This window comes from Schistocerca piceifrons, chromosome 6 (genome assembly GCF_021461385.2).
Source record: "Schistocerca piceifrons isolate TAMUIC-IGC-003096 chromosome 6, iqSchPice1.1, whole genome shotgun sequence".
Taxonomy (NCBI): Eukaryota; Metazoa; Arthropoda; class Insecta; order Orthoptera; family Acrididae; genus Schistocerca; species Schistocerca piceifrons.
In genome coordinates this window covers 322,620,769-322,643,372 of record NC_060143.1, presented here as the reverse complement: position 1 = coordinate 322,643,372, position 22,604 = coordinate 322,620,769, and the positions used below count along the sequence as shown (strand labels likewise).

The 22,604-nt window shown below is 40.7% G+C and overlaps 1 protein-coding gene across 2 annotated transcripts in view; it reads left to right on the top strand.

The window, feature by feature from the left end:
- Nucleotides 1-22,604, top strand: part of LOC124802549 (tetratricopeptide repeat protein 12-like) — a 119,032-nt gene that overhangs the window by 19,971 nt on the left and 76,457 nt on the right. For both annotated transcript variants that reach the window (XM_047263414.1, XM_047263413.1), the window contains one exon: nt 5,704-5,889. In XM_047263414.1, coding sequence (XP_047119370.1) covers nt 5,704-5,889 — 186 coding nt within the window. The remainder of the gene's footprint in view (nt 1-5,703; nt 5,890-22,604) is intronic.

Genomic DNA, 22,604 nt, shown 5'->3' with positions numbered 1-22,604 from the left:
CATGAAATGTAACTTGGACAAGCATATCATTAAGCATTATAGTGATCATTTACCTGTAATTGATCAATGCATGGAGCCCAATAATACGTAAGTAAGAGTCTTTCCATGGCCAAAGGAGTGTGCATTTGGATATCTGTATACTTGTGTGTACATGAATGCGTGCACTATTGCTGGAAAAAGAGTAGTGCTCAAAAGCTAGTTTGAATACTATTTCATGTTATGTTTTTTCTGTGCTCCAGGTACTGATCGGCTATAGGCTAGTGGTTGCCTTTCCTGTGTTTTATGTATTGCTTCATCCAGGAATTTTCATTATTGTTAAACTGCTGATTGGACTCACTTCCTTTCCATACCCTTTTACCTTTGTTACTGTCTCTCTTTACTTATGTACAACTCATTGCTCATTCTTTATTCCTTAATATTTCTATACTTCAATCTTCTCTACAGTAAATGGTTACAAAAAACATACTGGCCACCCTCTGTTGCAAAATCTGAATGATCCATGTTGCAACGACCCACCACATTAAATAGTACCTTGCTACAACTACCTGCTTTCATGACAACACCCTTTTTTCGAACAGTTTTTAACATATTCTTCTCTATTGACTGATGCTGCCCAACTTGACTGTTAGCAGATTGCACATGTTTACTTTATTTATGCTCTCACTGTACAAGTTTCTTACTGTGGTGTGTATCAATTTGCAATCAGACTTATTTATTTATGTGCCCCCACTACTTCCTGCTTGTTTAAACCATTTCCTGAACTTCCTTCTGAACTATCCCAATAGGACATAACATTCATTTCCGTTATAACACTTCAAACATAAAAAAATTTCACGTTTGTACATTCCACCTTTTTTTTAACAAATTTTCAATAACTCGTCTTGTTCCGCAACCATCAGACCATGAATCCCTGCTCATTCTATCTTCACCAATTCTGAAAATTCTCCTTTGCCCTTGCAAAAGTCCCTCTTTCTAAAATCGCGTGTGGCTCATGGTATCCCACCTAATGGGCTTACCATTAAAATTAGCATTAGAGTCTTGCAATGGCCACAGGAGTGGACATTTGGGTGTCTGTGTGGTTGTGTGTGTGGCCGTGTGTTTTGTTGCTGAAAAAAGAGTTAGTGCTCGAAAACTAGTGTGAACGTTGTTTTGTGTTATGTGAGTCTGTGCTTCACACATGGCACACATGGATTTGCTATAGTTGAGTGGTTGCCTTTCCTGTATTTTATGTATTGTTCCATCCAGGAATTTCCATTATTGTTATAGTGATAGTTTATTATTAAGACAGTGTACACATTACATTCCAGTGAGTTGCTTGTAGTTTGTTAATGTGTACCTTGACTTACTAAATGTCCATGCAAGTTTCTTTCTTGGTGGGATAAACATGATGAATAAATGAATGAGAAGAGATTAACCCAGAGGGAAGGAAGACCTCAGCACTTCCAAACTGTCAGATGGCATCCTAGGTTTTCAACAACACTGACTCGACCAGATCCCTCACTTATTTGATTGTCACACAGAAAAACATTTGGAGAATGTAGAACAAGGCAATAGGGATGTTTACACTGTGGACACACTGCATATATTGTGTGATAATGCAAAGAAAGAAGAGAAATGTTCAACAACTACATACGGAAAGATGTGAAGTAAGAGGGCAGTTCTGTGTGCACCAGTCAACTGCAAATGACTACATCTAACCTGCAGGACAAAGCGCATTGCTGTATCCTGGTCGTGGTCACTCTTCAATGTGCTGCACTCATTCTCCACTACTGTACAGTGGTTGTAGCTGCTCGCTCAGCTGTCAAAATCAAAATCAGAAAAACATAGTGAGGAAACCATCTATGGACATCTCAAACTCCCAGGACAAGGACTGTGAACATAACATCACTAACCTGTAGCATACAACCTAGGTGACCTAGTATGGATTTTTACATATGTGCAGAAGGCCACACTGTCAGAAAAATTATTTTATTATTGAGATAGTTTTGTGCTCTCATAGTGTATAAAGCAATTTCATGTTTACCTATACAGTTCTAAATTTCATTTGATTACTGATCATAAACCTCCGGTTTCTGTTTTCCATCCTTTGGCATTTTTGCCAGACAAAGTGGCCCATTGCCTGCAAGGCTGGGCTCTGTTTTGTCATTCTATGAGATTCATTTCCACTCCACAGGACAGCAAGCTAATGTGGAGCTCTTTCTTGGTTGCTGATTAGCCCTGATCCAGCATCTGATCAGCATAAAATGTCGTGTTTCCATTTAGATGTTGAACCTTGGATCATTTTCCCATTACCAGTTTTGGATTTTGATGGCTGTCACGGCCGATCCTGTCTTACATCAGATTGTTCATTATGTCCACTAGGGCTAGTTGAATAAACCACCAGGCCGAGTGTCAGTTCCCTCCCATAATTATTCTAATTATTATGCTCTCCACCTCTGCTTACCTGTTCTTGATAGTGAGTTACTGTTGGCTACCGAAGAATCGGTGACCAGGGTTGTGAGTCCATCCGCACTGTGGCGGGATGTCATGTGCTATCTCCTCCAGGACGATTGGGGTGTTTCTTGTATAAAATTGCTGGCCTGCCACCACATATTTTAGCTGGGTATTGACAATGACCATGTGTATTGTGCCAGCCTGCCCACAGTGTGCCTCCCATCGAGCAGCACTACTGGTCTGTCGCCCCCCCCCCCCCCCCCCCCCCTCGCTCCCAATGCCACTGAGGGTATATTCATGCTGATTTTATGGGCTGCTTTCTTAACTCCTTTTGGCCTATAATAGTTGACACTTTCTCAAAATTTCCTTATGTGTTTCACTGTCTGTCCACATCCATGACAGCTATTGTCACAGCCCTTGCAAAGACTTTTTCAATTGAAGGATTGCTGCATACATTTGTGACAGACAATGGCCCACAATTTTGTCTCAGGATTTTCAAAATTTTTATATAAAGAGTGGCATCCAGAATGTTACGGCCCCTCCATTTCATCCTCAGTCCATCGGTAAGGCGGTGTGGCTGGTCTGTCCGTTCAAAATTTAGATGAAAAAATATGTCTCAATCTTCTCCCAAGAAAGCCGTCAATAGGTTCTTGAGCTCATATAAATTCACTCCAGCTGGCAACAATAGCCAGACAGAGCTGCTTCAAGGCTGCTGTCCCCATTCACTGCTTCATCTACTCTGGCCAACACCCAGCCACCTGCTGGTGTCTGCCTAGCAGCAGTTCTCTCCGGACTTCGCCATCTGGTACTGTTGATTTGGCAAGCGCCCTAAGTGGATACCAGCAGTTATACATCACTGCTGGGACCACCACCTATGCATTGTGCACACCTTTGATGGCTTTGTGTCACGACAGTATGATCTCTTCTGTCCACACATGACCTACCGTATGCCGGTAACTCCGCCACCCCAATGCCTGCCTACACCGTCTGTGCTGCCACCCCCCCCCCCCCCCCCCCCATGCCCCACGGCACAGTCCACACACCTACACACCTTATGGCTCCTGCACTTGCTTTGTTCTGGTTGCTGGCACCACTGGGCAGAGTGGTTAGCACCGGGCTGCCTCCGTCTCTGCAGCAGCTGTCACCGCTACAGCCACCACCACCACCGCCACCAATGCGTTCTCTGCTGCCTCTGTCACTGAGTGCCTGCCCAGATATGGACATGACATATACGTGGTGAACAATTTTTCCTAAGGAGGAAGGAGTGTTGTAACCCTATACAATGAGCGCATGTATACTTCACTGTTAGACTGTGCTTTAATGTACTCTTGGTTGCATGTGTTTGTACTGATTACTATGTCATTCAGTGTCTTAGTCTTTCCTTCATATGGAAGTGGAATAAAGTTGGTTGGTGGGAATTCTGATGTTGTGTTTGTGAAACATTACAATAGTGCCAAGTATTTGGAAGAAAATACAGACCACGCTCATCTGTGATAAGGGTAACAAGAACGATCCACAAAACTACCATGTAATATACTTGACATCTATGTGCTGTAGAATCTTAGAACATTCTGAGCTCAAACATAATTAAATATCTCAAACAGAATGACATCCTCCATGCTAACTAGCACGGATTCTGAAAATATTAGTTGTGATATCCAGCTTGTGTTTTTCTCATATGACATCCTGGAAACTAAAGAGCAAGGCACTCAGGTGGATGCAGGATTTCTTGATTTCTGACAAGCATTTGACTCAACACCTCATGTATGCTTATTATCTAAAGTACAATCATGTAGGATATCAAGTGAAATCTGTGGCTGAATTGAAGATTTCGTGGTAAAGGGGTGCAACATGTTATCTTGAATGGAGAGTCATGACAGCTGTAGAATTAACTTCAGGTGTGTCCTACGGAAAGTGTTGGGACCTTTGCTGTTCATTAATGACCTCATAGACTATATTAGTAGAATCCTCAGACTTTACAGATGAAGCTGTTATCTGAAATGAAGCACTGTTTCAAGAATCTGCATAAGTATTCAGTCAGACCTTGTTAAGATTTCAAAGTGGTATGAAGGTGTGCAACTTGCTTTAAATGTTCAGACACGTAAAATTGTGCACTTCACGAAACAAAAAAATGTAGTACCCTATGATTATAATATCAGCGAATCACAGTTGGAAGTGGTTAATTCATACAAATACCTGGGTTTAACACTTTGTAGGGATATGAAATGGACTGTTCACATAGGCTCAGTCATAGGAGAGGCAGGTGGCAGACTTCACTTCATTGGCAGAATATTGGGAAAATGCAGTTAGTCTACAAAGGAGACAGTTTACAAATCACTAAGTGTCCTGTCTTTCATGTTGCTCAAATGTGTGGGACCAATACCAAATAGCACTAGTAGGGGATAATGAGCATATACAGAAAAAAATAGTGTGAATGGTCACAGGTGTGTTTGACTCATGGGAGACTGTCACAAAGATGCTGATAAACTGTACTGGCAGCCATTTCAAATTCCAAGAAACAGCTTTAAATGATGAATCTAGCAATGTACTACACCCCCTATGTATTGCTCCTTCAGGGATTGCAAAGACCAAATTAGACTATTTACAGCATATACAGAGGCATTTAAGTAGTTATTCTTCCTGTGTTGAAAATGTAACTGGAATAGGAAGAAACCCTAATAACTGCTACAATGGAAGGTACCCTCAGCTATCTCTTCACAGTGGTTTACAGAATATGGATGCAGATGTAGATATGGCAGTGGACTGAACTCTTAGTAGAGTCACAGCCAGAGTCACAACTATACAAGGTCAGCAACCATGCAGCAGTCAGTTACCACTTGACAATGGCCTAGGTGCACTCAGTTAAAAGCTTGTTGACCTATAATGAGTTGAAGAAGCTTGAATCCCCAGAAGATTTTATACAGTCTTCCTTCATGTTTCTTAAATGAAGTGGTTACAGTGATTAAATTGCACTCTTTACAAAATTCTGTCAGCAGCATCCCTTCATTTCTTTCTCACGGCTATGTTCTCATTCTGTTTTACTTTCTACTTCTAAGCAGTTGTGTTATCATAAAGTTTTTGAGATACCATTCTATTTTATATGTTCCAGGGTAAAACCTAGGTCTCATACTGCTATAAGTTGTGTGCTGTTTTTTCATGGTTATTTTCTGCTATGGCTTTGGATTATTAGTGTGTCCCTAAGATATTTGTGGTTTACCATCCAGATTACTAGTGTTCCATTGTACCTGTCACCATTCTTTATTGTTTTAGGGGACATTGTGAAAGGATTAGCCTCAAAAAATTCTCAAGATCATGAAAGAGCTATACGGAAAGCAGATCTTTATCTCCGGTCTGATGAAAAAGAATTTGACGAAGATGGCATTTTCACAAAACTGGATAAGACAGTTGTGAACAAGAGTCATATAAATGGCAGTGATGGTGAAACCATGAGTGCAGGTAAGAAAACTCATGACTACATAACCAATATATAGGTCATTACTAGCTTTGAAGATTTTTATGTGTGAATTGTTTACACAACAGAAGAAAACATTGTTAAGCTTCCAGGATGCATCTCTTACTCTGGAGCAGAGTGAAAACATCTTAGCTGCTAAGTTCTGAGTTCAAGTTCCAGTCCAGTACTCAATTTTAATGTGCCAGAAACCTACATTCTTACACTTACTTCTTACTTAATTAGCTGCATTTCATACGTTAGAGTTATGCCCACAATAAGGTTTTCAAAATAGTAGCATAGGTTAAGATTTAGTGCACATTATTGACAGTGGTAGTTGAGGTTTTCAGACAGGACCACTACTTCATTGAGATGATGGATTATTCATAAAGAGCCATCTCCTTAGCCAAATGATAAGGTTTTGGGAAACTGTTAGCACCAGTACATATGGAGAAAAGGCATGTTGTAATGCCATACGAAATCCTGAAGTATTGGTACTCTGATGCCTTAATTGTGACTGTGAGGGTAAAATAAGTGTAATTTAGGCTCATACAGAAGTGGCCACAGAATTGTTTTTCTGCCACTCTATCTGCTAGGGAATAGAAGGGATAATAGTGATAATAATACAGTACCTACAATTGAAAATGGAGTATAAATGTAAAGAAATATGTAGGTTAGTTGGTTTGAACTTTTGAAGCATTGCCATTACCTTCAGAATAAACAGTTACTGTTCAGAGAAATCCCCACTCAATACTGAAATGTCAACCTGTCAGGCACAGTATATTTTTCATGATTCCACAAGACATACAGATAAGATTTATATAATAAGCAGCTTTGGAGGATAATATAAATTGATATTTACTGTACATTTTAGCCTTCAACAACAGTTTGGAAAATAATATGGATTGGGGACAAGAATTTGCACTATAGGGAGATGAAGGTGACATGTCAATATCCAAGGCATTTGTGACATTTCAGGTGGAATACTCTGTCTTTACATCATATTCTCAAGAACTAGTTTCCACAGAAACTTATTTTCTAGTGGCATAATATAATGGCTTTCACAGGTTTTATTTGTAATAGAGGGAGTAAATGTGTTCACAATATAATCTGGTTGCTCCATAAACTGTAATTACAAACTATATTGTAATGGAATTATTCAATGGCATGTATTTTATAGAAGTGACACTTCATTATGTTTCTAGGGAAATTAGTTTTAGAGATTGCTGTAGGTATTATCATCTGTGTTTTATGTGAATATGGTAAGGAAGGCAAATAAAATATTGGTCAACCAAATTTTGTTTACAGACCGTTTTCTTCTGAGGCAAATCTTGATTATGTTAGTAATAGGACATTAAGTCTCAGGCCGTTCATGACTGTAATAGTAATAGTAATAGTAATAATAATAATAATAATAATAATAACTGCCTTGTTGATATTTGACATAGTATTGAACATAAAATGACCCCAAATGTTTGTGCAAAACATTCCAAAATCATGATGATAATCTGATGGTATGGTCAGAAATCAGCACAGCAGACATACATACCTCCATGTTGTATGAAATGGTTCTTTGACTGTTAATAGGTTTACAGACAAGATTTTCGGACCCTTTTCCTGCCAAGTACTGTTGCCACAGCTAATACTTTTCTTGTTGAGGATGACAAACATGTCTCCATAAAACTCAGTTTTTTGGGTGGCACACTACAGGATAAAAGTTGCTCTCAGATGCCATTGCAAGTGAGCTCCTTAGGTTTGGACATGCCCATGTTTCACTTACCTTAGGTAAGTCTTTCTGCTCCCGGAATTGGAATGACTCCTTACCCTCTCCCTTAAAACCCACATCCTTTCGTCTTTCCCTCTCCTTCCCTCTTTCCTGATGAGGCAACAGTTTGTTGTGAAAGCTTGAATTTTGTGTGTATGTTTGTGTTTGTTTGTGTGTCTATCGACCTGCCAGCGCTTTCGTTTGGTAAGTCACATCATCTTTGTTTTTAGATATATTTTTCCCACGGGGAATGTTTCCCTCTATTATATTAATATCTTTATTTATTGATTTTAATGAATGGTATTGATGACTGTGCATACACACATTTTACTGACTGATTGTGCTGTTTACTGACTCATACTCATATGTACCTTGACAAGGTTACTGGCTTAGTAATTTTTTGTACTGACAGCACCAACTGAGATATTTATAAATAATTACTCGTATTTTTGAAATTGTACATAATATTACATTTATATGATAACAAATGATTTTTCATTCTGCTACAGTTTTGACATTGAATGTATGTTGCATATGGATGAATGTTTACAAATACATTACATGGCATAAAAAGTGACTACCTGAATCTCTTTGTGTCATCCTGTACCATTGGTCATAGACTAGCAGCAGCAGGACCAGGGAATTACTGTCCCATGCGTAGGCCGCTATTAACATCACAACACAAACAATTCTCTTTGGAGTGGTGTGATTAGGAAGCATGGACTGCTAATGAATGACATTGTGTTCAGCATTGAATTGTGATTCCGCACTATCCCAGATGATCATTGTTGGCTAGTGTGATATGTTTTGGAAATGCACAGCAGTGTTACTCATTGCATCATGATGTCCGGAGCCCTTTAGGTTTCACTTGAGGTCACAGCTGGTAGTGACTGAAGAAGCTCTAATTGCACAATGGTACATCATGGACATGCTGCATCATCATGCGTTACCTCTCACATGACAGCATTGTGGTGCCATTTTTCAACAGGACAATGCTTGTTGATACATGGCATCATGTTTCTATGAATTGTCTGCATGATGTTGAGGTATTCCTGTGACTGGTGAGATTCCCAGATTTGTCCCTAATAAAAGATGTGGGGGACCATGTCGGATTTAACTTCTGTCCAATTGATAGTGTCCAGAACATCAAGGACCTGTTAACAGTGGTGGGCCAGCTTACCTTGGGATACGAATAGGATGGGATGCAACTGCTGTAAAACACCCTTCCCAACTGAAACAGTGCATTCACCTGGGCCAGAGGGGTTGCAGTGTCATACTGGTAAATGGGATCATACTGATAAGTTCTTTGTAAATTTGGCTTAATTTTGTAATCACTGAAATAACATCATATACCCTCTCAACCCATTTCATTTTCTCCTCCCCTTTTGGGTGCTTAACTTACAGATGGTGCAACTTACAAATTTTTACTTAAATATATGAAAATAATTAATAATTTATTTTGAAAATTATATCTCGACAGGAAGTGCAAAATGGCTAAGCAGGGATGGCTAGAGGACAAATGTAAAGGATGTAGAGGCTTATCTCGCGAGCGGTAAGATAGATACTGCCTACAGGAAACTTAAAGAGACCTTTGGAGAAAAGAGAACCACTTGCATGAATATCAAGAGTTCAGATGGAAACCCAGTTCTAAGCGAAGAAGGGAAAGCAGAAAGGTGGAAGGAATATATAGAGGGTCTATACAGGGGCGATGTTCTTGAGGACAATATTATGGGATTGGAAGAGGAGATAGATGAAGAGGAAATGGGAGACATGATACTGCGTGAAGAGTTTGACAGAGCACTGAAAGACCTAAGTCTAAACAAGGCCCCGGGAGTAGACAACATTCCATTAGAACCACGGACAGCCTTGGGAGAGCCAGTCCTGACAAAACTTGGTGAGCAAGATGTATGAGACTGGTGAAATTCCCTCAGACTTCAAGAAGAATATAGTAATTCCAATCCCAAAGAAAGCAGGTGTTGACAGATGTGAAAATTACCGAACTATCAGTTTAATAAGTCACAGCTGCAAAATACTAACGCTAATTCTTTACAGACAAATGAAAAAACTGGTAGAAGCCGACCTCGGGGAAGATCAGTTTGGATTCCGTAGAAATGTTGGAACACGTGAGGCAATACTGACCCTACGACTTATCTTAGAAGAAAGATTAAGGAAAGGCAAACCAACGTTTCTAGAGAAAGCTTTTGACAATGTTGACTGGAATACTCTCTTTCAAATTCTGAAGGTGGCAGGGGTAAAATACAGGGAGTGAAAGACTCTTTACAATTTGCACAGGAACCAGATGGCAGTTATAAGAGTCAAGGGCATGAAAGGGAAGCAGTGGTTGGGAAGGGAGTGAGACAGGGTTGTAGCCTCTCCCTGATTCTATTCAATCTGTGTATTGAGCAAGCAGTAAAGGAAACAAAAGAAAAGTTCAGAGAAGGTATTAAAATCCATGGAGAAGAAATAAAAACTTTGAGGTTTGCTGATGACATTGTAATTCTGTCAGAGACAGCAAAGGACTTGGAAGAGCAGTTGAATGGAATGGACAGTGTCTTGAAAGGAAGGTATAAGATGAACATCAACAAAAGCAAAACGAGGAGAATGGAATGTAGTCGAATGAAATCGGGTGATGCTGAGGGAATTAGATTAGGAAATGAGACACTTAAAATAATAAAGGAGTTTTGCTATTTGGGGAGCAAAATAACTGATGATAGTCGAAGTAGAGAGGATATAAAATGTAGTCTGGCAATGGCAAGGTAAGCGTTACTGAAGAAGAGAAATTTGTTAACATCGAATATTGATTGAAGTGTCAGGAAGTCGTTTCTGAAAGTATTTGTAAGGAGTGTAGCCATATATGGAAGCGAAACATGGACAATAAATAGTTTGGACAAGAAGAGAATAGAAGCTTTCGAAATGTGGTGCTACAGAAGAATGCTGAAGATTAGATGGGTAGATCACATAACTAATGAGGAGGTATTGAATAGAATTGGGGAGAAGAGGAGTTTGTGGCACAACTTGACTAGAAGAATGGATCGGTTGGTAGGACATGTTCTGAGGCATCAAGGGATTACCAATTTGGTACTGGAGGGCAGCGTGGAGGGTAAAAATCATAGAGGGAGACCAAGAGATGAATACACTAAGCAGATTCAGAAGGATGTAGGCTGCAGTAGGTACTGGGAGATGAAGAAGCTTGCACAGGATAGAGTAGCATGGAGAGCTGCATCATACCAGTCTCAGGACTGAAGACTACAACAACACATCAAAAACTTGCAATTGATATAAAAGCAGCAGAACCAACAATATTTCCTCATATTTCATAATTTAATTAATTTTATAGGAATCAGTTGTGTAAAAAAGCTGTTTTTAGGGTTCCATACCTGAATCGGTAAAAACGGAATCCATATAGTATCTATTGCTGTCCATCTCTCTGCCTGTCTGTCTGTTAAGACTACTTGTTCTCAGGAACAGCTTGAGGCATAAAGTTTAAATTTTATCAAATACTACAGTCTGCAGTCCCTTGGTGGGGCAAAAAAATTAAGTTTCTAAGTCAATGCAGTGAAAAGTAATGGTCATTTGTCTTACATATTTTGATGCTCACAAACTCACTCATTAAAACCTAGAGATGGTCTATCTATATATAGCGGAACCTCGCGTAATGAGCATAATTCGTTCCAGAATCTTACTCATAATGCGAAACTCTTGTTAAGCGCAACAATTTATCCCATATAAAATATGTAAAATACGATAATGCATTCGATGCAGAAAAAGTACTAAAAGTTTTATCTTATTCATGCCATTCATTCAAAGAAAGGTATACATACAATATTATGTACTGTATTATTCACAATACGTAACTAATTCTTTTTTACTAGGAAGCTATCTATAGGCATTTGTTTCAGCTGATGCTTCAACACTTGATGAAAATGCAACACAGGATAGTCAACAAATAAATTTGTAGTGTGCATAGCCACTGCTGTATTAGGGTGATGATTTTCAGTGTATGGTGCAACTGACTCCCATACTTTCAGCATTTCTCTTATTGTGCCAGAAGGTTGCTACTTTGCAGTTACCTCCTCCACCTCCACCTCTGGAGAACTCCTCCCCACAACTTCCTGCTATGAAGCAAACTGCAACTCCATAAGCTCTTCGGTGGTCATTTCTTGGCTTTGATCTTTTACAGGCTCATTGATATCATTGTTGTCCACTTCTGGTCCCATGCTCTTGTTCAAATATACAATCCCGTTGACTATAGGCTCCACTGGCACTGACTCAAATGCTTCAGAGTCACATTCCATAACACACTCAGACCAAAGCTTCTTCCAGGCAGAAGTGAGAGTTCTCTTGGTAATGCCTTCCAATGCCTTTCTGGTCATCTTGATGGAGGCAACAATGTACAAGTGGTATTTCCAAAACTCTCTGAGAGTGAGATTGGTAGTTCATGTCAACTCAAAGCAATGGTCAAAGAGTACCTTAGTGTATAGCTTCTTAAAGTTAGAAATAATCTTTTGGTCCATAGACTGGAATAACAGAGTGGTGTTGGGAGGCAGAAATTGGATTTTGATGAACTGAAATTCTTCGAGGAGGTGGTCTTGTAGGCCTGCAGAATCGGCACGAATGTTGTGCATAACGTGCAAAACATGGAGTGGCAGATTCATCTCAGCAAATATTTTTTCACTGAAGGACCAAACATTTCATTGATCCTATCACAAAAATGATAATGTGTCACCCAAGCCTTGTTGTTGGAGCTCCACATCACATTTAACTGCTCATCTGGACTTCTTTAAGGCTCATGGAGTTCCTGAATGATAAATGAACAGCTGTTTAGTTTTCAAATCACCACTTGCATTGGCACAAAATAGCTGTTTGAGATGGTCTTTCATTGGCTTGTGACCAGGCAATTCATTCTCCACTGCTGTTATAAGAGGTACGCTTCGACATCTTTTTCCAGAATAGACCCATCTCATCACAATTAAAAACCTGTTGCGGCAGATAACCCTCAGAATCTACAACTAGTAAACTCTCATTTGACCTCAATCTCACCTTATTCTCATAGGGCCAACTGCACCAACATTGATTAAAAATTAACTGCAGTCAAGTTGGCACTAAACCCTGGTCAACGCAAAATTCAGTGGCACCAACCTCAATTAAAGTTAATTGGGGGTGTTGTCATGGTCAAAGTTTAGTGGGGTTGGAGGGTCGACTATCTTGAATTGATTGCAATTAAAATAAAGTAAACACATAACATGGGGGTGCATTTTGATGTTTTAGATGGCATAGAGGATGAAGAAACGTTACATGTTGACCATGTAGATAATCATCACAACTGTGTTGGTGCACTTGTGGAAAGCAGAAATCCTTTCAAAGATTATGAAGAAACCATTTTTCAAAAGAAATAGCGTGGTGGGTATCAGGTCAAATCTATGATAGGTTGGACTTTTTTATTTATCAAAATAAATTCGATTGAAAGTTTGCAAAGTAATATTTCAGAGCTAGATCAGAAATGTAAGGACTATGGTATGAAGATTAGCATCTCCAAAACGAAAGTAATGTCAGTGGGAAAGAAATATAAACCGGTTGAGTGCCAAATAGAAGGAACAAAGTTAGAACAGGTGGACAGTTTCAAGTACTTAGGATGCATATTCTCACAGGATGGCAACATAGTGAAAGAACTGGAAGCGAGGTGTAGCAAAGCTAATGCAGTGAGCACTCAGCTACCATCTACTCTCTTCTGCAAGAAGGAAGTCAGTACCAAGACTAAGTTATCTGTGCACTGTTCAATCTTTCGACCAACTTTGTTGTATGGGAGCAAAAGCTGGGTGGATTCAGATTACCTTATCAACAAGGTTGAGGTTACGGATATGAAAGTAGCTAGGATGATTGCAGGTACTGGTAGATTGGAACAATGGCAGGAGGGTGTCCACATTGAGGAAATCAAAGAAAAACTGGGAATGAACTCTATAGATGTAGCAGTCAGGGCGAACAGGCTTAGATGGTGGGGTCATGTTACACACATGGGAGAAGCAAGGTTACCCAAGAGACCCATGGGTTCAGCAGTAGAGGGTAGGAGGAGTCGGGGCAGACCAAGGAGAAGGTACCTGGATTCGGTTAAGAATGATTTTGAAGTAATAGGTTTAACATCAGAAGAGGCACCAATGTTAGCACTGAATAGGGGATCATGGAGGAATTTTATAAGGGGGCTATGCTCCAGACTGAACGCTGAAAGGCATAATCAGTCTTAAATGATGATGATGATGATGATGATGATGATGATGATGAAATAAAGATGTCTCACCCATGAACAGATTCTATTGACATTAAGGGAATATGCAACTGGTGCATTAAATAAGCAGTATTACAACCCACGATGGATGATTTCAGCATACTGGCTGGATTTCTTGGAGTCAGTGCTACACTAGATTGCCCTCACATGAAGATTCTGCCTCCTGGCAAACATAATACGGAACTTTTCCACAATAGAAAATAATATTTACTGCCAAACTGTCAGTGATCACTATTTAATAATGTGGCTCAGTGGCTTGGCTCTGTGCACGACAGTACAGTATTTCATAACTACACTTGCAGAGCCCAGTTTGAAAATGGGAAAATACCAGTAAGCCACTTACAAGGGAATAATGGCTTCGCATGTGGACTATACATATTGACACCACTTTCAAATCCACAGAGGGAAGCATAACACTAATACAACAGGTCTCACATTCGAACAATGAACAGTGTAGAGAGAGAGAGTGTGGTTTTTGGGAAAGGAGATTCCCCATTTTATCTGTGGGAATAAGGTGTAATCCACAAAAAACAACAGTACTACCATATTTTTTTGCACTCTCATATTGTTTCATTACTGCCAACCAGTTCTTAAAGGATTTCAGGTTCAATTTTAGAGAAATTGTGTGTCCTTTTCTTGCTCTCCATAGTGCAGTCTCCATATTATGAAAACAGTCTGAAAAGGCATTTAATGTTGCTGCAGTGTAGTGACAACTTAATCACAGTTAAGCTTTAAGCTTGACCACGGTACTCTTGGTTATCTTACTTTGTAACCGATTTTGGTGCAGTTGGTCCATAGAGTATAAATACTCTCTGCTGGTTACGAGTGAAGATAACACGAAAGACACTTCAGTCTTTTAAATATCTAATCATCCTTGCCTTATAGATACCAATGCTGTAGTTAATGTTACAGGGATTTTTTCTTTGTGTGTGTGTGTGTGTGTGGGGGGGGGGGGGGCGGGGGGAGGATATTTATTAGTGAAATATCTACTTCTAGTTTTGATGGGAAATTTAAGCCCCCTGGAATAAATTTCAAAATTCCCTGTGATTTGATGGGAAGTAGCAGTTTTAGAATCTATGAATCAGTTTCTATCATAGTTACATTACTCTGATTATCATAATTCAAAAACGTAAATGATGCCTGAGTGCATAGGATCGCAAAAAATTATGCGCATTATTATTAAACTTTGATTCAACTAACTCAAACATTATTCGATAATGATTTTAAAAAAGTTTAAATATTGGTGTTGCTAATTAGCATAGCATATTAATATAATTCCAGATACATAAAATAAATGAAAAATCACAATAGCAAATGTGAAATTACAAAAATATTTAGACATAATGCTTAAAATATAAACATTCTCAAAAGTTTTGGAATCTCAGGACTGCTATCTTGCTAATGCCAATATGCCTGTCTGCAGCTCAGTACGGGCAGCAATCTGAAGTGCGGCAGGGAAGGGGGATGGATATCAGGATATGGGAGGGGGTGGAGGGGGGGAGGAGGAGAAGAGTACTGTGTGACAGAGCACGCAGGGATTAGAAGGCAGCAGGTGGATAAGGCTGCCAGATGCAGCATCGCGAAGCTGTGGGGGAAGAGGGGGGAACGGGGAATGGAAATGGAGAGGATGGGTTGATGGACCGCGGCAAACAATGAGGGTGGGGAGGCATTAATTGGGAGAAGATGATAGGACAGTGGGGGTGGAAACTGTTGGGTGGAGTGTGTGGGGACAGTAGGTTATTGCAGGTTGAGGCTGGAGTAATTTCTGGAGAGGAGGCTCTGTTATGAGGATAACTCCCATCTGTTGAGTTCAGAAAAGCTGGTGGTGGAGGAGAGGATTCAGATGGCCCAAGTTGTGAAGCAGTTGTTTAAGTCAAATATTTTATGTTCAGCTGCATGTTATGCCACAGGATTGTTCACTTTGCTCTTGGCCACAATTTAATGGTGGCCATTCATCCTGGTGGTCAGCTGGTTGGTAGTTGTACCAATACAAAAAGCTGTGCATGTCATATACCAGTTCTCCTGCAGTCATTGCACAGGTTTTTATGTTGGTATGACTAGCAACTAACTGTCCACTGGAATTAATTGGCAACCCCAAACTGTGGCCAAGGGCAAAGTGGACCACCTTGTTACACAATATGCAGCTGAATCTAACATGCTTGATTTCAGTGGCTGCTTCACAACCCGGGCCATCTGAATCCTCTTCTCCACCACCATATTTTCTGAACTGTGCAGATGGGAGTTATCCTTAAAATACATTCTCCACTCTGAAATTATCCCAGCCTCAACCTGCAATAACCTACTGTACGCACACCTTCCACCCAACAGTTTCGCCCTCTCTGTCCTATGACCTACTCCCAATACGTCCCCTCACCCTCACTGTTTGCTGCTCTCTGCCAGTGCACCCTCCAGTCTTTTTCTCTCTCTGCTCTTCTCCTTTTCTTCTTGCTCCTGCCCCTCCCCCAATCCCAGCTCCCGTCTCCCACAGTCTCAAGCAGCATCTGGCAGCCTTGTCCTGCTGCATTGTAGTCCCAGCACGCTCTTGTCAGACAGTGCTGTTCACTTCACCACCCATGCCCTACCATCCCTCCCCCTTCCCTACCCCACTCCAGATTGCTGATTGCTAGTTTGGTAAGAGTGGCCAGAGATAGTGGTAATGTGTGCATGATATGTGCCGGCTTGAGTAAACATGTGGGGGTTTTCCTTCAGAAGGCTCTGGCTGAGAGCTCAGTATGTAACAGTCTTTTTGCTCTTTAAAAATATAACTTCAATATTTTTAACCAACTCTTTAAGGCTGACAATCTCCACAAATCATCTTAACACAACATGAAAGTTGCCTTCTCTTGGTGCACAATAAATGGTATTCCTACTATCCCATTTTTCTATGAAACAGAAAGTATGTGTACCTTTTCCCCTGGGTTGATTGTTAATACATGTTTTATTACAATAATGAATTTGATTATCATTACATATCTTTTTGGTCAAATGGAACATTTTGATCTTGAGCTGTGAACTAACTGTCGTAAGGTTTCTAACAGCATACCACATAAACCACTCACCATAGCCCACTTCAGCGTTAGTGTATGCCAGCATTGTACTCTGAAATTTGTTCATTTGTTAATTTATTGCTTCATTGTCTTCTGCAGATTCCATAAAGAAGGAGAACCTTCAGGAATGTGAAAATAGCCAAAGCATAACGTACCAAACAGCTAGGAAGTCATAGAAACTTTATCTGTATACTGTATTAACAAGGAACTTTATTATACTGCTTGACACTAGTAATGCATACTCCATCTAAATTTATTCTATTAAATTAGAAAGAAATTTCCTATGCCGAAAAAAGCTGCTGCCTGCTCAATTGTACTATAGAGCTGCTGTTTATCTGCTATTGCTAACATAATATTTATGTGATTATAATGGTACTATTTACATTGTAAGTACTGACTGAGTTCTTACTGCTTCTCATACAGCTTTATAACAAACTGCTGCTAACAGAACTTTGCAGTCCTTGACTCTAGGTATTCAGATAATTCGTAAGGCAAATAGCTAATGAGGTTTTATAAATTGGGTTTCCAATTTATTGCTTTATGGGAGAGAGGAGCTTGTTGACTGTCTTCCCACCAGAGTACATATCTAGATTCTCAGAACTAGACAAGGAGGCAAAGTTTGCAGGGAAATTATTTTTGTGTTTTTTGCTGTAACTATTTAAATCTTAGTTCGGCTTAAGACTTCAGCTGTTTGTTGTGAACTGCTTGTAGGCATGTTCAGCTTCCACCTGAGCTGTGTCTCATAAGGTTGAGTTTGGACCCTTGATTAGTATACTTGTATCATCATCAAACAGTGAAGCTTTAGAACCATCCTTTAAAGTAATTGTAAGTTCATTTATGTGGTTTAAGAACAAGGCTGGACCAAATACTAATCCTCGTGAGAGCTCACTTGTTACAGTCCCCCTTCAGATGTTAGTTTCATGCCTGTGATGGGCTGTCAGTGAGGCTTCATCTAGGCAACAAACTGCACCAACAGGATAATAATTTTTGAATAGCTCTTCAAGGGCTTCATTTGTGAAGTCCTGTATGGCTCTATTTGTGGATAATCCTTCAAAAATGCTGAACTATGAGGCAGTTAACAAGCTTTACTCAGTTAAATGAGTCAGTACTCTATTGTAGGCTACTTTCTCAAACATTTTTGAAAAATATTGGAAGAAGTTACATAGGTCGGTATTCAGAGGTGGTTTACTTTTTCCCAGTTCTGAAGATGGTAGATATGACGCAACATTTAAGTTTGCAAAGAATTATCCTCTGAGTCACTGACTGATTACAAGTTTAGTAGTTTTTAGTGACCTGATGAATTTTGTAATGTGCATGGGTGATATTTTTTGAAATTAATGGCTGTTGGTGATGCATGCAGTGTCTGTCCAAGCAAATGTAATGCATCTGTATTTGGTTGTTTATTGCTGGGTTTAGTGTTTGTAGCCACTGGGGGTGGGGGGTTAATCAATGAATTTTGTAGATATTGGTTTGAAAGTGTCACCATTTCTCCCAGAACTATTTTCTGGGGTTCAGTTCTGTTTAGGTCACTATTTTTATTTGTTTCTTGTTTAATAATGTTACAGATAGATTCTGAATCTAAATCAACATCTACATCTATGTCTATACTCTGCAAACCACCATGAAGTGCATGGCAGAGGGTACGTCCCATTGTATCAGTTATTAGGGCTTCTTCCTGTTCCATTCGTATGTGGAGCATGGGAAGAATGATTGTTTGTGCTGTATTCTGCTGCTAGTGTGTGTGAATTTGAGTGCACTGAGTGTAGTATCACCAAGTGTATGTATTTAAATCAACTGCCAACTGTATCAGCGTGGGCTAGACACTAGAGTCCACGTGTAGGAAGCGTGCACTTGACATAGTCTCCTCTGCACCACCTACTGACGACTCACATCTTTAAACATGCAGAGCAGCACTGACTCACTCTCACTATGTTCTTTTAGTTTGTACTGCTCACATCAGTTGCTCTGTGTGTCACTTATGTCACATCTCCTGTATGATTCTTTTGTCTTGTTAACATGTGGAGGCAGTGATAAACATGCAGGCTCAGCACTGAGCAGATCTAGGCTGAAGTACCAGCATCAGTGTTCTCTGTTTCTATCTTATCCTGTTTTGTCCAACATCCAGCATGGCCTAAATGCTGGGATACTTGTAATGATTGCCAGAAGAAAAGCCACATCACTTCAGTGTGTCATTCACTGAAGGTTGCTCAGGATACAGACAAGGATGTAAACTGTGTCTCCAGTGCGTGTGACGTCTCCCAAATTTTTTATCAAGTTGAGTGTTTTTCACAAAGTGCTCTGACTACAGGTTGTCACAGGTGCTGCGGGTGTGTGCTGAATTTTTCTGCTCATGTTTCTTTGAAATCTATGGCTTGCCCCCATGTTTATTGTTCACATCCTATTTATGTCACCCTGAAAGATCAAGTGAAAGCAGAATTAGGCAGACTGCAATCTCTAGGGTTGGTACAATTGCAGTGTTACACAGCTTATGCTTAATTACAGACTTACTATTTTATCAGTTGATTTGTTTTCACCACGTAACGTCCACTGTTTACATCCTTCTTCGTTGCTGAGCGATGTATCACTTTTCGTTCTGACGCTGCAATTCTTCCTTTCCTATATCTTTACTACTTTTTATCTATATAAATGATGAACTATTGGTTTTGCCGTTTAACAACTTTTTAATAACTGTGGAAGTATTACAGGCATCAGGTCCCACCTAATGTTTCACCCACCTATACGTTTTACATGAACCTTTCAAGACTCGATCGATCAGTTTACAAATAGAAAACAGAATATCTCTTCCTTTGATGTTGCCCAACAACGACCTAGGAAGCTCGATGCCCTCATGGCCCAGGCTCTTCCATGGCTCACAGTAGTTTGCAGCATTCGTTTTATTCCTTGCCCACTTGCCGCTACATCGTACTTTCGTGGTGATCGTTGGGCAATGTCTTCCATGTTATCTGCAACATAAATAAACTTTCTTCCCACAGTATTTCTGAAAACCCAAAAACAAACTTAAAGAACATAATAATAATAACTGTTCTTACAATTATTCGTATAAGTCTTGGTCAATTTAATGAGGGGTGGGACAGGCCTAAGCCTTGTGACACCACACAATCTGTTATGGCTAGTGAATGGTCATCTCCACGAATTGTACTATGGAAACCATCAGGGAAACTTCACCTCTGTGGCAACTTCAGTACTACTGACAATGTGCAATTGATCATGGATAGATATCCTCTCCCACACCAGGAGGAGCTGTTGGCAAAATATCAGGTGGCCAGTACTTATCTAAAATTGACTTGTCTGAGGCTTATCTGCAGGTTCCTGTGGACGAACAGTCTCAGCAAGTTCTCATTTTGAATACTCCTTTTGGTCTCTGTCAATATTTGCATCTTCCTTTTAGTGTGGCTAGTACCCCTGATATTTTCCAATGATTTGTAGAGCAATTGACTATGCCTGTGCCGGATTGCATTAATTAACTGGATGATATCATTGTCGTGGGCTCCTTCCCCACTGATAACTTGAAAATTTGCCTACTTTGTTTTCTATCTTACAGTCCGCAGGCTTATGGTGTCACCTCACAAAATCTCAGTTTTTTTCAACCTTCTGTTGTTTATTTTGGGTTTGAGGTCTAGCGGCATGATGATTGTCCTCTAGCAGACCACACCTCCACTGTTATGTCTATGCCTCACCACTCGTCCGTGAAGGAGCTTCAGGCCTTCCTAGGGAAGATAGCCAACTACTGTAAATTCCCACCGGGACAGCCATGCTGACCCACATGTTGCATGTCTCGCTACACAAGAATATGCCTTTTTACTGGAGCCTGATTTGCAAATGTGCTTTTCAAATGTTGAAATCCAAACTACTCTCAGCTCCTTGTATACCTTCATTCTCTCTGGACCAGCATATAGTTCTGGTGACTGAAGCTTCAGAGTATGCTCAGCGTCGTCCTATTGCATTGATATGCTGATGGCTCTGAACGACACGTTGCTTTTGCCTCTAAATCTCTCACTCCGGCCCAGCAGCATTACTCTCAGGTGGAAAAAGAGGCTTTTGCTATAGTATATGCTCTCCAGAAATTTCATGTTTTTTTGTATGGCTCTAAGTTTCACTTCACTACTGTTCATAAACCCCTGGTTCCTTGTTTAACCCTCAGACTTCCTTGCCTGACAAGGCAGCGCACTGACTATAATGCTGGGTGCTGTTCTTGTCGCGCTACAATTACAAAAACCATGCCAATGTGAACAGCTTTTCCCACCTTCCTTTGGGTCCTGATCCCAACTTTGATCATGAAGAATTTGCTTTGCTTCCATCTTGATAGTGAAACACAGGCCATGGTTGAGGGTTTTCCAATTACGAGCTCGTGCATAACAGCTACCATTGCCGCTGACCTGGTTCTCCACCAGGTAGTTTGGTTTGTTCAACAGGGCTGGCCAGATAAACTTCTGGGTCAGGTTTTGGGCCCCCTGTACAACTATTTTTCCCGATGGTATTGCCCCTCTGTTTTTGACACGTTTTGCTGTTGTCCATGGAAGACCTTTCTCCCAGAGTAGACAATCCCACAGTGTTATGGCATGAGGTTCTAATGCCTGGTCCACTATCGCCATTGTGCACTAAAGTGTTAGCTAGAAGACACGTTTTTTGCCAGGGATTAATGTCAAAATTGTCCATTTTGTCATGTCTTAAGTTCCCAGAGCATCTCTGTCTCCTTGGCCTACTCCACACCAGCCATGGGAACACATTCGCGTAGACTTGGCAGTCCCTTCTTGAATTCCTATTGGCTCTTGGTTGTTTTCCTGATTTTCTTACATTCTCCGGTGTGCATTGATGTTGACTGAGGTCACAATTCTTACACTTTCGAAGTTTTTTCTATTGAGGGGTTGCCTTGTACCTTAGTTTCTAATAATGGGCCCCAGTTTGCTTCCACCTTTCAATGTTTTGTTCCTGTTATGGCATTTATCATGTCAGCTTCATCATTCCATCCTCAATCAGATGGTGAGGCGGGACAACTAGTGCATACGTGCAAATTCGGAACGAAAAAGTTCGTTGAGTATTCTTTGCCGGATGACACCCTTCTCTGTTTTATGAGCACCCATTGCTTCACGCCCATGGGGGAGAAGAGCCCAGCTGAGATGCTAGCCACGCAGGCTCCTACACCTTCTGTGGTGTGCACTGTGTGTTGTCACCCTGGGGTTCCAGCATCCCAGTGCTGGCCGCTGGTCCGTCTCCAGCCTTGTGTCCATTGCCGCAGCCCACTTTTCCAGTCAGACCACCTCCACCAGTGCCCTCGCCATCATTGCCAGTAGATTCAGTGCTATCTCCTCTACACTGGGACCTGCCCACTGATGATGATGCAGAGAGGGTGACGGAACCCTCCTTCCTGGTGCAGTCATCGGGTGCCACGTGGGCCCATTGTCCTCAGGCATGCGCGCATCTCTGCACATTTTGGTCCTACACTCCGACGCCTGCCGGCACATCATCCTGCCCCCGCCGTTGGCAACTGCTGCCACCACTCCATATCCAATGGATACGTCTCTCGTCAGGCTGCCAGTGTCTCCTCTATGACCCAGGCACCCTCTTTGCACAAGGGAGAGGTGTGCTGTATCCTGCTACTAATGCGTGTGA